At 48.3% G+C, this 13,916-nt stretch overlaps 5 protein-coding genes and 2 non-coding genes across 7 annotated transcripts; 4 read left to right on the plus strand and 3 right to left on the minus strand.

The window, feature by feature from the left end:
• The first annotated feature begins 810 nt into the window (after nt 1-810).
• On the plus strand, nt 811-900 carry FVEG_16120. The gene has a single exon. It is a non-coding gene; the product is annotated as a tRNA-Glu (tRNA).
• A 1,157-nt stretch (nt 901-2,057) lies between these two features.
• On the minus strand, nt 2,058-2,148 carry FVEG_16119. Its single transcript has one exon. It is a non-coding gene; the product is annotated as a tRNA-Glu (tRNA).
• A 1,213-nt stretch (nt 2,149-3,361) lies between these two features.
• On the minus strand, nt 3,362-7,320 carry FVEG_07472 (hypothetical protein). Its single transcript, XM_018896122.1, has 2 exons — nt 4,224-7,320; nt 3,362-4,157 (listed from the first exon to the last, which is right to left on the minus strand). The coding sequence occupies exon 1, from the start codon at nt 5,843-5,845 to the stop codon at nt 4,850-4,852; it is 996 nt and encodes a 331-aa protein (XP_018753530.1). The 5' UTR covers nt 5,846-7,320; the 3' UTR covers nt 3,362-4,157; nt 4,224-4,849.
• FVEG_16118 (hypothetical protein) lies at nt 3,509-3,812 on the plus strand (the record flags this gene model as incomplete). Its single annotated transcript, XM_018905358.1, has 2 exons — nt 3,509-3,554; nt 3,601-3,812. 2 exons carry the CDS (start codon nt 3,509-3,511, stop codon nt 3,810-3,812), a joined length of 258 nt encoding a protein of 85 aa, XP_018753532.1.
• Nucleotides 4,091-4,420, plus strand: FVEG_16117 (hypothetical protein; the record flags this gene model as incomplete). Its single annotated transcript, XM_018905357.1, has 1 exon — nt 4,091-4,420. One exon carries the CDS (start codon nt 4,091-4,093, stop codon nt 4,418-4,420), a length of 330 nt encoding a protein of 109 aa, XP_018753531.1.
• Nucleotides 7,321-7,379: 59 nt separating the features above from the next.
• FVEG_07471 (sterol O-acyltransferase) lies at nt 7,380-10,026 on the plus strand. Its single transcript, XM_018896121.1, has 3 exons — nt 7,380-8,035; nt 8,082-9,684; nt 9,736-10,026. Exons 1-3 carry the CDS (start codon nt 7,842-7,844, stop codon nt 9,760-9,762), a joined length of 1,824 nt encoding a protein of 607 aa, XP_018753529.1. The 5' UTR covers nt 7,380-7,841; the 3' UTR covers nt 9,763-10,026.
• A 173-nt stretch (nt 10,027-10,199) lies between these two features.
• FVEG_07470 (molecular chaperone HtpG) lies at nt 10,200-12,781 on the minus strand. Its single transcript, XM_018896120.1, has 2 exons — nt 12,369-12,781; nt 10,200-12,313 (listed from the first exon to the last, which is right to left on the minus strand). Exons 1-2 carry the CDS (start codon nt 12,624-12,626, stop codon nt 10,469-10,471), a joined length of 2,103 nt encoding a protein of 700 aa, XP_018753528.1. The 5' UTR covers nt 12,627-12,781; the 3' UTR covers nt 10,200-10,468.
• Nucleotides 12,782-13,916: the final 1,135 nt, after the last annotated feature.

Genomic DNA, 13,916 nt, shown 5'->3' on the forward strand with positions numbered 1-13,916 from the left:
GGCTGGCATTATGAAGCAGTGGCAAGAGATGGGCTTGTCTGAGGGTTGTGTTAGTTAGTTGTAATGATGGTTGCGGTAGGTTGTGTATAGTTCTCTGATCTGGTGTTGTTCTGTCCCCTCTCCTAGACAGATCTACGTAACCAACATGGGCCTTTTCCAACAAGCTGTATGTAAATTCAGTATATATGCAACGCTTTGGATAATGTCATTTTCTCTCATACAGCTTCATGTGTTCAACCAATTGTGTTATGTTGAGCTTACCGAGGACTCACCTGGTAGACTTCCCTGATGTCACTCATTGATCACTAATTCCTGAAATAAGGGGGACAACGTATTGCACCGATTTTGGAACCCCTATAGCTAAAACTAGATGGACATGTGTCTCATTTGAATGGCCGCAAGAAAACCTTGCTCTGCGGACCGAAGACTGTCCTGCTATGGGTTACCGATGTCGTCCATGGCCGAGGCACCTCCCCCCAGCACGATATAACACGACAAGAACGTCGCATAGAACTGACTCTGGCTCTCTTTCTACATACCCTCCTGTATCATGATCCGACAACATCTTTTGACCGGAAACAGGATCAACAACTTCTACGTGTGCCACCAGCATAGGCGTGCTGGCTATCTGCAACTGCCTCATATCCACACGCAACGTCGCGTATGACAACAGATAACTGCATGTTATACTCATGTCTAGCAGAGACATGCGGGATCTGCCAACGAGGACGAAACTGAATCGTGACTCCCAGCCCAACACCGCCATGCTGTTCTCGCCCGATTGGAGATCGAAACTTCAACGAATCATCATCCGGTATGGTGTAGTGGCTAACATTTCGCGCTCTCAAGACCTGAGGGATTAGTTCCGCGGAGCCCAGGGTTCGATTCCCTGTACCGGAGGCCTATATCTTTTGCTTCTCTGGACAAACGATTCTGAAGTGATGCGGAAGAGAAATATGTTTTTGGCCATGAATGCAAAGGACGGCGACGAAACAAGAGGTGTGGAGGTAACGTAAGTATTGAGGTAAATACTATCTGACATACTTGTCTAGAAAGCAAAAGACAGATCTGGCCACAGAGAGGTCTTATTTGGTCTATGCACCTGCTTGTAGAAAAGGGACCATCGGCGAGATGTTGCCCATCAGGGATAAGGAGCGATGAAAGGATAGGAGGAATAAACAGGGGGCAAAGAAGAAGCGCAGGCATAGACGTCTGAGGATACAGATATGTCGCCCCTTACCAACGCTGTAATATCTCTTGTCGCAATGATAGACGCAAATGTTATGTGATTCAGGAGGAAGTTCAAGTGTATGTGAGCTTAGCATCCCACGTCGACTGAGAAACACGGCATCCTGCAGCTCAGTAATGCCATGCGGCGCAGACTCTGCTTGCTGCTGTTCAACACAGCAAGACTAATATTGTCAATGCTGCGCGCTGAATGCCGGACCTTGTGAGGAGCCAGTTAAGAGATGGGCTCCTCTTGGACAGAACTTTAGGTTGCAAGACAGAGTAAAGCGCAGTTTCCAGTGTGACTTTCGTATAGAGACAAGGGGTGACATGCAGGTGAGGATCTCCAGGTCTTGTTGGATACATTTTGCATATCGCTTGCAAGCTGTGCGTCAAGGCAAATGCCATGTTCACGACTAGACAAAATTACGGAAAGATACAGAGTGCTCGGACAAGGGGGATAGGACAGCCGGAGCTGTCCGTGATGGTGATGAAGTTGATGGAGGAGTTGAGTTTGGAGTTCATACCTAGTGGGGCGAGAACTCAATTCATAACTCCGAAACATGACTGCTTAGATGCAGGTCCCCTCGCAATTACTTGCGAGATTTACCTACAGACTGGGTACCTGTCCCTCATTTCTTGCCTGTAACATGCTTGCCCCTCCATCTGTTTCTCGGTATATCAATGACACCAATTGCCAACCAGATTCTCGCCAGCTCCTCTAACGTCTATCCCCGCCCGCACTGATATCTATCGACAAAAAGAGAGCATGATGCTGCTGACCTGACGCTATCATCCATCAAGGCGCTCACGCGGACATCAAAAAGAGACTCCGGTACAGGGAATCGAACCCTGGGCTCCGCGGTACTTGATCTCTCAGGTTATGAGAGCGCGAAATGTTAGCCACTACACCATACCGGATGATGCTGCTTATGATACAGGGGTCTGAGAATGTCCTTTAGATTCGTCATCGCTCGAAGACACAGAACGCAGAACGCAGCCACTATTGTTACAGACCAATTTCCCTCTGTCACCTGGGATGAGAGAGCTTCCTTGATAATGGGACTCTCGAATCGGGGTTTAAGCTTAAATGTTAACTTTATATAATGTGATAACGATTGCTTGACTCCTTATTCGTCGTCTAATGATAACACATAATCTGCGAGAGAACAATGCGGCAAGCCGGACCTCAACTGGGAACTCGGCCACTGACGCTTCAAGCAGGAGAGTCTTCTTCTACAAATTGAACAGTGGGTCTTCCATCCTATAACTAAAATGCTCACCTAGGAAAAGAAGAATAAGACCTTCTGAGATGAAAGTACTGCCGAAGTTGGCTGGATGAGCTTTGCACTGCGAATGAGGACTTGTCCGAGTATCACTATGCAACAACTATCGAGCAGCCCTCCTCGATCGAGACAAATGCAATAGTGAGTCTTGAGAAAAGGATCGATGATAAACTTGAAGTATTCGAGAAGGAGATCATGGCGGAACAGACGAAACTTGACATATATATTCATGGTAAGACGCAATCAACGCCTGAATGGATATAAGGACAACTCTGAACCTGAACGACTCAGTCAGCAGATCAGATCTCGAAGCACTGACTCCGATGTGCCGAAGAAGCTCTAAGTGACTCACCAGGGTCTTCACCTACTCGTAACTGAGAGACTGGACTCATCGATCCTTTCCGTAAAATTGCCATCAGATTAGACAAGGGCTTCGGGCAGCAGTTACTGAGGCCTGAGCTGGAGTTAGAGATTTGTGCTCTGAAGGCCAGTTTGAAGATTTGACCTAACAGCAGACACCTGCCCTGGGAGTGAACGAGACAGACTGTAGACTCATTAAGAACTTTACATGAGATACCTCGGTTGGGCATGTATCTTCAAAGATGTGAAGTATTTTGGTCGACAGGTTACCACTGATGAGCGATTCAAAGACATCATGGAGGGCGCTGAAGAGGTGATAGCGAGTTTGTATCTGGCGGGTATTTAATTTATGGTTGGCCTTGGATGACAGTGAATAAATCGCAGTTATAGGTGAGTTGCCTAAACACCTTTCAAGTTGCCTAAGGGCTGCGTTATATGCCTTAGGCTAATAAGTCTTAGGATAAGTTTAGGATAGTAATATTTTAAAAGCCTGTGTTCATTCGCTTTTTCCACTTCTTCCTATTTCTTTCCTCTATACCTTACATTATCTCAACAACACATCTCAACGCCCCAATAAGTAATACCAACCCCAAAACCATAAGCCTCTTCTGGAAGCCATCGAATCAAAGCTTGCTATGACTCCTGAAGCAATTGACTTGACTGGCGCCTCGCCACTGACAGGTAAGTCAAGTACTTTCTCCTTTATACAAACTAACAAATAGACTAGCAGGCATACCGCCTCCTGTGATGAAAAGAGAACAACCTCTACCACTAGCTACTGTCCCTCGAGAACAGACATCGAAACAGAGCGCCTACTTTCTGTATAAGAAGGAGTGTCGCCTGGCCTGGATCAAGTACCTGGGCCTCCTAGGAAGGGTCAAACTCCGCGAGGGACTTGACGGGCTCCCATTTTTCACGGGATGCCCCCTGAGCTCCTGACGCAGGAGATCGATAAAGAAAGACTAGATATGATCCAGAAAGAAGCAATGAGAGACCCTAGGAATTCGCTGATCACCATCAGCAAAGTCTTGAACGTTCTCAGAGACCGCCCCCAGCAGTCCCATATCACATGGAATATAATCCAGCAAAGGCTATCCGATCCGCGTATTCAAATCAACGCCCCTATCATGAACAGATATTTGATGTAGGCCATCGAAAATTTCACCAAAGACCGGGACGTTATCAAGCGCTGGGAAGCCTTGGGCTCTAGAAACTCCATGCATCTCTTGAACTCCGTCCAGGCGTCGCCCGAGCAGGCTACGGCATACAAAGAAATCCAACCGCCTATGTTCCGCTTAGTGGGTATTCAAACAAACGAGGAAGACCCGGCCAGTTGCCCAGGCTACGTACTCTCTATAGCCTCTTTCGAAAGGTCAGTCTGGAAAGGGGAGAAGGCGTCCAATGAAATCGAGCGTCGACAGTGCGCCGATATGGCGCTGCGATCGTTGCAAAAGTTCATGGATTCACAAAAGAACGAAGAGGTGATCAATAAGATGATTGAGTTCCAGAAACATTATCAAGCTTTGGCGGCTCTGAGCTCGAAGTGAGCTCGAAGGGCAAGGGAAATGGGATCCGCGAATTGTGTTTACGAAGCGGACGGAAATAGGGGAAGGGATATTCTTGATATGAAGACGGAGGGAGATATTTTGCTATAGTGATGGAACAAGAACGAACAGTTGAGGGATGAAAGAAAGGGCTTATGAAAGTAGTTGAATTGATGATTTGGAACACCACATCTTGATGCTGTGATACAGCCAAAAGTTCTAAATATGCCGTAACACTGGCTAGACGAGATAGAAATTTTGGACGCCTATCCCAATGACAAAAATATTCAAGCAAATTGAGTAGACCTTTATATTGCCTTGATTCAAGGTGCCAGATGTTTTCTTGCACCTTGAGGAAAGGCATCTCCTCCAACGTAACCGCACCATCGAAATAGAGAGCAACTTTCTATTCTCAAGCACTTGGGGCATATTTTAAAGTCCCTGCGCGTCCTCCATCCGGATTTGCCAGAACGATGTAGGCTCAATAACCTGGCAAGGCAAGTTCAGATGAAAAATGGCGTCTCCATGAGATCTAATGGTCTCTTTAAGACACTCGTGCCTGACTCTAAGCTCCACCAAATGGAGCTTAGCAACATCCTCCCATGCCTCCAGGACCTGTCGACTCATTTCAAGGTCCCAGGTTCCTTGCCAGGTGATATGGGCGTAGTGCTTTGTCCTGGTGTAGATGAATCCACAAGCCTCCCCTGTCCCTCCATTCCAGAGGACCATGGTGGTTAGGTTCGGCATTCGCAGTAAGAACTTTGCTGCGGTGAGAAGAAGGCTATCAATGCGCTGGTCCTGTCCCTTTATACTCCGAAAGAGAAGACTTGATGTCAGGGAGAGAGATTTCAGGTGATCCCATGTCCATTCTTCCTCGCATGCCTCGAAGAAGTTCATAGCATCGACATAGAATGAGACAGAGAGTTCATCGAGGGTCAGACTTGTCTGAGCGGTGCTCTTGGTGATGTCGACGAAATCGAACTCCGACATATATTCCGGAGAAATGCTGACGTAATTTCTATCTTGAAGGGCGCGCTCTGTGAGGTATTGTTTGGAATCCTGAAATATAGTCAGTCTTTTGAGAGTCTCTGGCATGCCTGTGGGAATCAAAGCCCTCTCCCATGGACCCAGATAGATACTTGTATATTCAAAAGGCCATGGTTCGTAGATGAAATCCGTCAGGCGGCTGAATCTAGACAGAATATATTCGAGTTCCCAAGGCTCAAAATAATGACGGAATTGCCGACGGATCATGAAACGGGTGACTGCGCTGACCTCGGGAATTCGTCGCCAGTTGGAATTGGGAACATACTGCATGTCGATAGGTCCGAACAGCCGCTCATTTGCTGTGGAAGGTGGAAGCTTTGTCTGGACACCATTCTCCCAACCGTGTTTAGGGTCGTGCCAGTCACTATGCGTTGCTTCCATGGGGATGACTGGGTCTTGGGCATAAGGAGCATTGTGCTCGTCATTAAAACGAAAGTTCTTAAACCAGTGCTTCGAGTCACTAGCAGACGATGCGTTGAGTTACAAGGTCAAAGGGAGTGTCGTGTTCCAAGTGCTGAGAATCATCAAAAGCTTGGAGACCGCATTATCCATAAGACGGTTATTTTCCCTGGGTATGTTGATATCATACTCATTCTCACAGGACGAACACTCGTATTCGGTCAGATCTACATTGAGATAGATGTGCCTCACGAGATCTCTCTGTCGAACCAGTGCTTGCTCAAAATCTTCCAGGCACGAGGGTCGGAGGCTCGGCTTGGTCATGTTTCTCGTTCCGATAACGCTTTGCCACTCTTTAGACACCGAGGCCAAAGCAGACCAGCGAGGATTTCTCTGATCGACAATCGTGTTTAGAATATTGAGGCGAATCTCTTGTGGCAAACCACCCGAGGCAGCCTGAGCTGCGAAGTCTCATTTTGTGATGTTGGGGTGTTTGATTAGCCATGATGAGAAGGTACTGAAGGAGCGAGGAGGAAACAAGAGAGCAGTCTGGTAAATCCAGTATTTAAGGGAAAAACTCTTCAGAGTAAAGTTTTGTGTATTAAAGCTAGAGTACATAGTCATGGGTCACGATACTGTGAGGAGTGCTATTGAGTTTCCTGTGAGATAAGGTTCAAAGGTGTAATCTAGAGAAGTGATCAGTTTGACTCTGTTCGAATGTAACATAGTGGTAAGACGAGGCATCTTATCAGCCATCTGAGAACCTCTGAAATATCGTTTCAGGAATCTGCTTGCCCAGCTAACTTAGTATGGCATCAAAACTTTGCCTGATCATTTGGGGGCGAGGAATCTCTCCACAGGGCGCAAAAGTATATGGCGGTTATGCTCAGCGTAGGCATGATCCTGTTTCGAACAATGAGCGCTCTGGAGAATGGCAACTTTTAAAAGGTGCAAGTCCACAGTGGTTGACAAGTTGAAGCTGTGATGTTGTAAGCCAGTCTCCTCTCCATGTTGTTATCTTAGAACAGAGGGAAAGCAATATGATGGATGAATGAAGAAACATCCGAAAGAGGCGCAAGCTCCAGTACAAGGATCATGATCCAAAACGAAGGTCAGGCCAGTCAACGTCGACCCTAGAACCGAGCTCTTGGCGAACAACGAGAAAGGATACGACTCGCGAATGCGAAAAACGAGGGTGGATGACGATACGTGATACGCGGACAGTCTCTAGTCAGGCCAGGTCAGCCTAGTAGGGATTGACTCCATTGGTCGAACAAGCAACGAAACAATAAGAGTATTCGCATTGAACAAATCTGCCTAGAAATGATTGTTATACGAGTATAACGTACGCATAATCGTATTGTAGTGCAGCCTGGAAGATTGTAAGGGTTGAAGTTGAGTGCGTGCAGAAATGACGAAGGACCCGATGATCCATCCATTGAATGGATGTTACGTCATTTTATTGTAGTTGGAGTTAGGGGTTCAATTCACCTAAAAAAAGGCAAAGAGCTGTCATCAATTCGGCCCCCAGAACCGCTGACCACTGAATCCATCCATCAGCAGCACAATATTTCAGCCCTGTACCTATCCTCCACAAGAAAACAAGAAACAAGCCGAGAGCTCTTGGCTTCTGCTACGTCGTTCACTTCCTTCCGCTCCTTATTTCGGGTTTATACCCGCATCCTCTCCCTCCTCTTCTTGTCTCCCCTCTTTTGCCTTATCATATCGTCTTAATGACAACGAAGCCACCACTATTCAAGACAAGACCACTTTAGGGCACATTTGCTGTCGTGTCTCACGTTGGCGTCTATTTTTGTCGCTTTCTGTTTCCGATTGTTTCGTCTTCTTCCGCGGGCGCCGAGTTGACACTACTGCCGAAACTCTATCTTCCTCTCCAAGGCGACGTCGAGCAGATCCTCAACATTTACCACGACATCTACGACGATCATACGAATATATACTATACACATTTACGGACATGAGCTCTTCCATAGATCCTCATCCCAATGGGAATGGTCACGCGGGTGATCATGACCACGTTATACGCCCTCGACCGCGCAAACCGAAACATTCACAGGTCTCAGAGGTTCTTCGCATGTCAACAGCAGAAGATAGCGAGGGACACCTCATGCCCGATAACATGAGCACAGGAACTGCCAGTGGGTTGACTAGGTATGGTTGAACCTCCAAATTATGCGCTCAAGCTAATTGTATACAGTGGTCGTTCCACGCCCGTCCCGGAGAATGCGCCTCCATCCGTTAAAGTCCTCTCGACAGTTCGAAAGCAAACCCGTGCAGAGCAACGTCGCCGTATATTTCCAACGATCGAGTTCGCCTCGCGTGTTAGTCATTTCGACCCCGAAAGCGATTACCGAGACTTCCATGGCTTCTTCAACCTCTTCTGGATTGGCCTTGCCATCATGGGCATCACCTCAATGCTACGCAACCTCAAAGATACTGGGTTTCCTCTAAGAGTGCAAATATGGGGTCTCTTCACAGTAAAGCTCTGGCATCTTGCCATTGCCGATTTCCTTATGGTCGCAACGACAGCTGTTAGTCTGCCATTGAACCGTGCAGCTCGAAGTGCAAAGCCCGGTAGCTTTCTGTCGTGGGATAAGGGTGGAATAGCTATTCAGAGCATCTACCAAGTTGCTTGGCTTTCGCTTTGGATTGTTGTGCCCTTTCACTTCGAATGGACCTGGACGTCGCAGGTGTTCTTTCTCTTGCATACCATGGTACTACTAATGAAAATGCACTCGTACGCTTTCTACAACGGGCACTTGTCGCAGACGGAGAAGCGACTGTACGCTCTCGACAACCCCTTCTTGCCTCACGATCGACGACCAGCCTACCAATATCCATCCACCGACAGTGTCGCTAACGGCGAGGCTACTATTTCTGGTAGCAAGAAGCGTCGTCGAAACCGTAGCAAGAAACGACAGCAAGCCAAGCGCAGCAACAGCGATGGAAACAAGAGCAACGAGGAGGTGGATGCTGTTAACAACAACCTTTTGGTACCCAGTCCTGTCGCGAGCGGCAACAATAGTGCCGACGAAGTCGATGAGTTGCGAGAAGATCTTGCCCGTGAGCTTACGAGTCCCATTGGCAACGTCACATATCCGGCCAACCTCACCTGGTCCAATTACATGGACTACCTCCTCTGTCCAACGCTCTGCTACGAGATCGAATACCCTCGAACGTCCCGCATCAACTGGATTAATCTGATTTCCAAGATCATCGCCACTTTTGGTTGCATCTTTCTCTTAACAATCATATCAGAAGACTTCATTCTTCCAGTTCTTATAGATGCCTCAGAGCGCCTCGATGCCGTTCCAGCAGTCTCATCGCTTTCGGAGAAGTCGCTCATCCTAGCCGAGACCATCTCATGGCTTCTCTTCCCTTTCATGCTCACGTTCCTCCTCGTTTTCCTCGTCATCTTCGAATACGTCCTTGGTGCATTCGCGGAAATCACTTGCTTCGCCGATAGACATTTCTACTCTGACTGGTGGAACTCAACCGACTGGATGGAGTTCTCGCGCGAGTGGAACATCCCCGTGTATAGCTTCCTTCGACGCCACGTCTACAGTGCCTCTCGACCTCGCATTGGCAGAGGAGCTGCCACGGCGTTGACGTTCCTCATTTCTGCTATTGGCCATGAGATCGTCATGGCGTGTATCACCAAGAAGCTTCGTGGTTACGGCTTCGTGTGTCAGATGCTTCAACTACCCATCGTGATGCTCCAACGTACGCGATGGGTCCGTGGTAAGAAGACCTTGAACAATGTCTGTTTCTGGGCATCGATGGTTCTCGGTCTCAGCATGGTATGTCACAATTCCCATAATCATGTCATACTGTAACTAACGACTTGACAGATCTGCGCTCTCTACGTTCTCGTGTAGTCAAACCAAGCTCTAGAAGAGTATGCTGGCCATACTGAGCGCTTGTCGCATCCGACATCTGTACAACACCAACCTAGATAGGTACATATCCCATCTCAGTTCCGTCTTGCGATCCTGTACATATATGGGCTTTTAGAATTGGAAACGGGAAACGGACTAGGTACAAGAAGGAATGGACTGCTTCTATATCCCACAAAGATAGATTATATACCCCCATAGTAAATTTGATTGAGTCATTGCTTCGAGTCGTAACATGTCTTCGGGGAGCAACGTCGGACGTTGATTTAGAGTGTCAAACTAAACTTAGTAAAAGATATCCTAAACTCATACCAAGTCAACTAACTTAGCAAAAATTATCCTAAACTTGGACAAAGTGGCAGAGGATATCCTAAACTTATACAAAGTTTCCTAAGTCTTTTTGTCATTTAGATTAAACAATTCACATCACATTCAAGGACGAGATATTTGTTCTATACCATTTCCATTTCGCGTCTACTTCATCTCTCTCGTAATCATAGAGCTATCTAGAGTTACACCTTGTCCTCCTCAAAAGGACTGGGGAATTATGGCAGAATAAGCGGCTGCTCAAATCCGAGAAGCCCGCGTAAAAACCAGAAGACAGAAAAAAGACCTTGTTGCTCATAAAAACCGAAACCCTTCAACTCCATTGACTTTTTGTGGTATCCCGTTTAGCATGCGTGGTCATTTAGTCAACCTCCTCCATGGCGCTGTCACCAGTGGCGGCGGCAGGGGCATCGGTGGTGGCATCAGCCTCAGCAGGGGCAGAGTCATCCTCCTCAATGTTGAGGCCGAGCTGGACAAGCTTGTGGATGCGGTCGGCGAAACCAGCGGGCTCGTCAATGGTGAAGCCAGAGACAAGGAGAGAGGTCTCGAAGAGAAGCTGGACGATGGACTTGACAGTACGGTCGTTCTCGCCGTCAGTCTCAACCTTCTTCTTGAGCTCCTGGACGATAGGAGACTTGGGGGAGATCTCGAAGGTCTTCTTGGAAGACATGTAGCTGGACATGGATGTGTCACGGAGAGCCTGAGCCTTCATGATACGCTCCATGTTAGCGGACCAACCGAACTGGCCAGTTCGGATAGCGCAAGGAGAGGTGCCGAGCTTGTGAGAGACGACAACCTTCTCGACCTTGTCGCCGAGAACGTTCTTGAGGGCCTTGGCGAGGCTCTCGTACTCCTTCTCCTCAGCCTCACGGGCCTTCTTCTCATCCTCGGTCTCCTCGAGCTCGAAGTCCTTGGTGATGTCGACAAGCTTCTTGCCCTCGAACTCCTTGAGCTGAGTCATGGCGTACTCATCAATGGGGTCAACGAGGAAGAGAACCTCGAAGCCCTTCTCGCGGAGAGCGTCCAGGAAAGGAGACTTAGAGACAGCCTTGATGGACTCACCAGTGATGTAGTACATGTTGTTCTGGTGCTCAGGCATGCGGGTGACGTAGTCGGAGAGGGAGGTAAGCTCGTCACCGGACTTGGTGGAGTTGAATCGGAGGAGCTTGGCGAGGATGGAGCGGTTCTGGGAGTCCTCGTGGATACCAAGCTTGAGGTTCTTGGAGAAGGCGCTGTAGAACTTGTCGAACTGCTCCTTGTCCTCAGCGATCTCCTGGAAGAGCTCAAGAGACTTCTTGACGATGTTCTTCTTGATGACCTTCATGATCTTGTTCTGCTGAAGAGTCTCACGAGACAGGTTGAGGGGAAGATCCTCAGAGTCGACAACACCCTTGACGAAGCCGAGCCACTCAGGGATGAGGTCGGTAGCATCGTCAGTGATGAAGACACGTCGGACATAGAGCTTGATGTTGTTCTTAGTCTTCTTGGTCTCGAAGAGATCGAAGGGAGCGCGCTTGGGGACGAAGAGGATAGCGCGGAACTCAAGCTGACCCTCGACGGAGAAGTGCTTGACAGCGAGGTGGTCCTCCCAGTCATTGGAGAGGGACTTGTAGAAGGAAGCATACTCCTCTTGGGAGATGTCCTGGGGGTTACGAGTCCAGATAGGCTTCTGCTTGTTGAGCTCCTCCTCCTCGATCTTGGTCTCCTTGATCTTCTTGGTCTTGGGCTTCTTCTCCTCCTCATCGTCATCGACCTCCTCAATCTTGGGCTTCTTGTCATCACCCTCCTCGGTGACCTCCTCACCCTCCTCATCAGGGACCTCCTTCTCGGTCTCCTTCTCGACGTGGAGGTAGATGGGGTATGAGATGAACTCGGAGTGCTTCTTGATGACCTCCTTGATCTTGCTCTCGTTCAGGTACTCGGTCTGCTCGTCCTTGAGGTGGAGGATGATAGCGGTACCACGGCCGAGGGGCTCACCCTCGGTGTCCTCGGTGATGGAGAAAGTACCACCAGCAGAAGACTCCCAGACGTACTGCTCGTCATCGTTGTTCTTGGAGATGACACGGACCTGGTCGGCAACGAGGTAGGCGGAGTAGAAACCGACACCGAACTGACCAATCATGGAAACATCAGCACCAGCAGTCAGGGCCTCCATGAACTGCTTGGTGCCTGATCGGGCGATAGTACCAAGGTTGTTGACAAGGTCCTAGAGAACGTTAGTATGTAACACTTATGAGTGGCTTGACGTGAAAATAACTTACAGCCTTGGTCATACCAATACCGGTATCCCGGATGGTAAGAGTCTTGTTGGCCTTGTCAGGAATGATGTCGATTCGGAGGTCCTTGCCAGAGTCGAGCTGGCTAGGGTCCGAAAGGGCCTTGTATCGGATCTTGTCTAGGGCATCTGAGGCGTTGGACACAAGCTCTCGGAGGAAGATCTCCTTGTTTGAGTAGACGGTGTTGATGATGAGGGAGAGTAGCTGAGAAATCTCAGCCTGGAACTCGAAGGTCTCAGACATTTTGTCGGGTATCAAAGGGAATTGTGACTGTTGAGAGAAAAGGAGATAGAGAGAGAAATGTTGTTTGGAGAGAAGAAAAGGTTGAAGAGGCGGACAAGAAAAATATGTAGTAGGCGCGGCCCCTCCTTCCTTCCTTCCATCTGCTTCTGCGATTGTGAAGGTTCCATGAGATTCTACGGCCAAAGCCCACCTAGCGCCGCTACCTACAGGCAGCTCCCCTCTCCCCCGCCTTCCGCTAGCTCCATCGCTGAGGTACCTACCTTGCCTTGCCTCAAAAGGCACCACAGCAACGGCGGCAGACGGTGGCCAACACTGCTACAGTTTGCCTCTGATTCCGTCCGTCTGCGCCTTTGCGGTCTGCTAACAATCTATCCTGCTGTACCAGCCTAAGGGATACAATAAACCTAAGCGACGAAAAAACTCTAGGTAACTTAGGCTTAGCTTAGGATACTCTTTACTGAGTTTATTTTGGCACCTCTTCTAAAGTCTCGACTTTTCTTGTTCCTTGAGGCAAGGTACATTGCTTACCCCAATAAAAGCACAAAGGGACCAGGAGGCAAAAACTGAATGGATCAGGCTCGAGTGATTGGCCATTGTTTGCTAGACTCTTCCACGTATCCCTTCACAAGTTCGACGTGCATCGCCCCAAATGTCTATCTTTTGCGACTTCAGGTACCACAAACCCAGCAAGCTATCCGAGTCAAACAATGAGCTACTGTGATTGTGGAAAACAGAGATTTAATTGATCTACATGAATCATTACAGAAACTCAATCTTGATGGCAAATCTCCATTCACTGTTAGCGTAGACGAATTGCTCCAGAGCCTTATCGCCTGGACGGATCTCTGAACAACCCCTCATTCGAGGCTGAAAAAGACCCCTGTTCAAGTTCCTAGGCTTTCCATTTCAGAGTCCCACCGCTTCCGCTTTCTTACCCCAGCGAAAGTAACAACCCCTCGATCGAATCGAATCTTCTAGCCATACAAATCGACTGTTTCCGTGTGCTGCCTGGGCGGGCATTGCTTACGACCGCCAACTGTTTCAATTGAGGCCAGCCCATCTACCATAGCCTAGGCGAAGTTCAAAGTGTAGCTGTGCTGAACTGTATTGTAATTTGTGTAGATCAATGAGATGCAATTGTCGAAAGCAAGGCTGAGTCTCACTGTGAAAATAACAAATGTATCAAGCCGAGGTTGCTCGCAAGGCAGATACTTGTTGTCTGATTAGCAATATGCTCAGAATCCATCAATCTTATTAGGCAAACTGTAGGCTCAATTGCTAAAATTGGAT

This window comes from Fusarium verticillioides, chromosome 8, assembly GCF_000149555.1.
Source record: "Fusarium verticillioides 7600 chromosome 8, whole genome shotgun sequence".
Classification (NCBI taxonomy): domain Eukaryota; kingdom Fungi; phylum Ascomycota; class Sordariomycetes; order Hypocreales; family Nectriaceae; genus Fusarium; species Fusarium verticillioides.

Coding starts and splice junctions, on each gene's coding strand:
- FVEG_07472 (XM_018896122.1), bottom strand. CDS start 5,845: ATGGAAGCAACGCATAGTGACTGGCACGACCCTAAACACGGTTGGGAG.
- FVEG_07471 (XM_018896121.1), top strand. CDS start 7,842: ATGAGCTCTTCCATAGATCCTCATCCCAATGGGAATGGTCACGCGGGT. Junction 8,036..8,081: donor ACTGCCAGTGGGTTGACTAG/GTATGGTTGAAC, acceptor AATTGTATACAG/TGGTCGTTCCACGCCCGTCC. Junction 9,685..9,735: donor TGGTTCTCGGTCTCAGCATG/GTATGTCACAAT, acceptor ACGACTTGACAG/ATCTGCGCTCTCTACGTTCT.
- FVEG_07470 (XM_018896120.1), bottom strand. CDS start 12,626: ATGTCTGAGACCTTCGAGTTCCAGGCTGAGATTTCTCAGCTACTCTCC. Junction 12,314..12,368: donor GTATTGGTATGACCAAGGCT/GTAAGTTATTTT, acceptor AACGTTCTCTAG/GACCTTGTCAACAACCTTGG.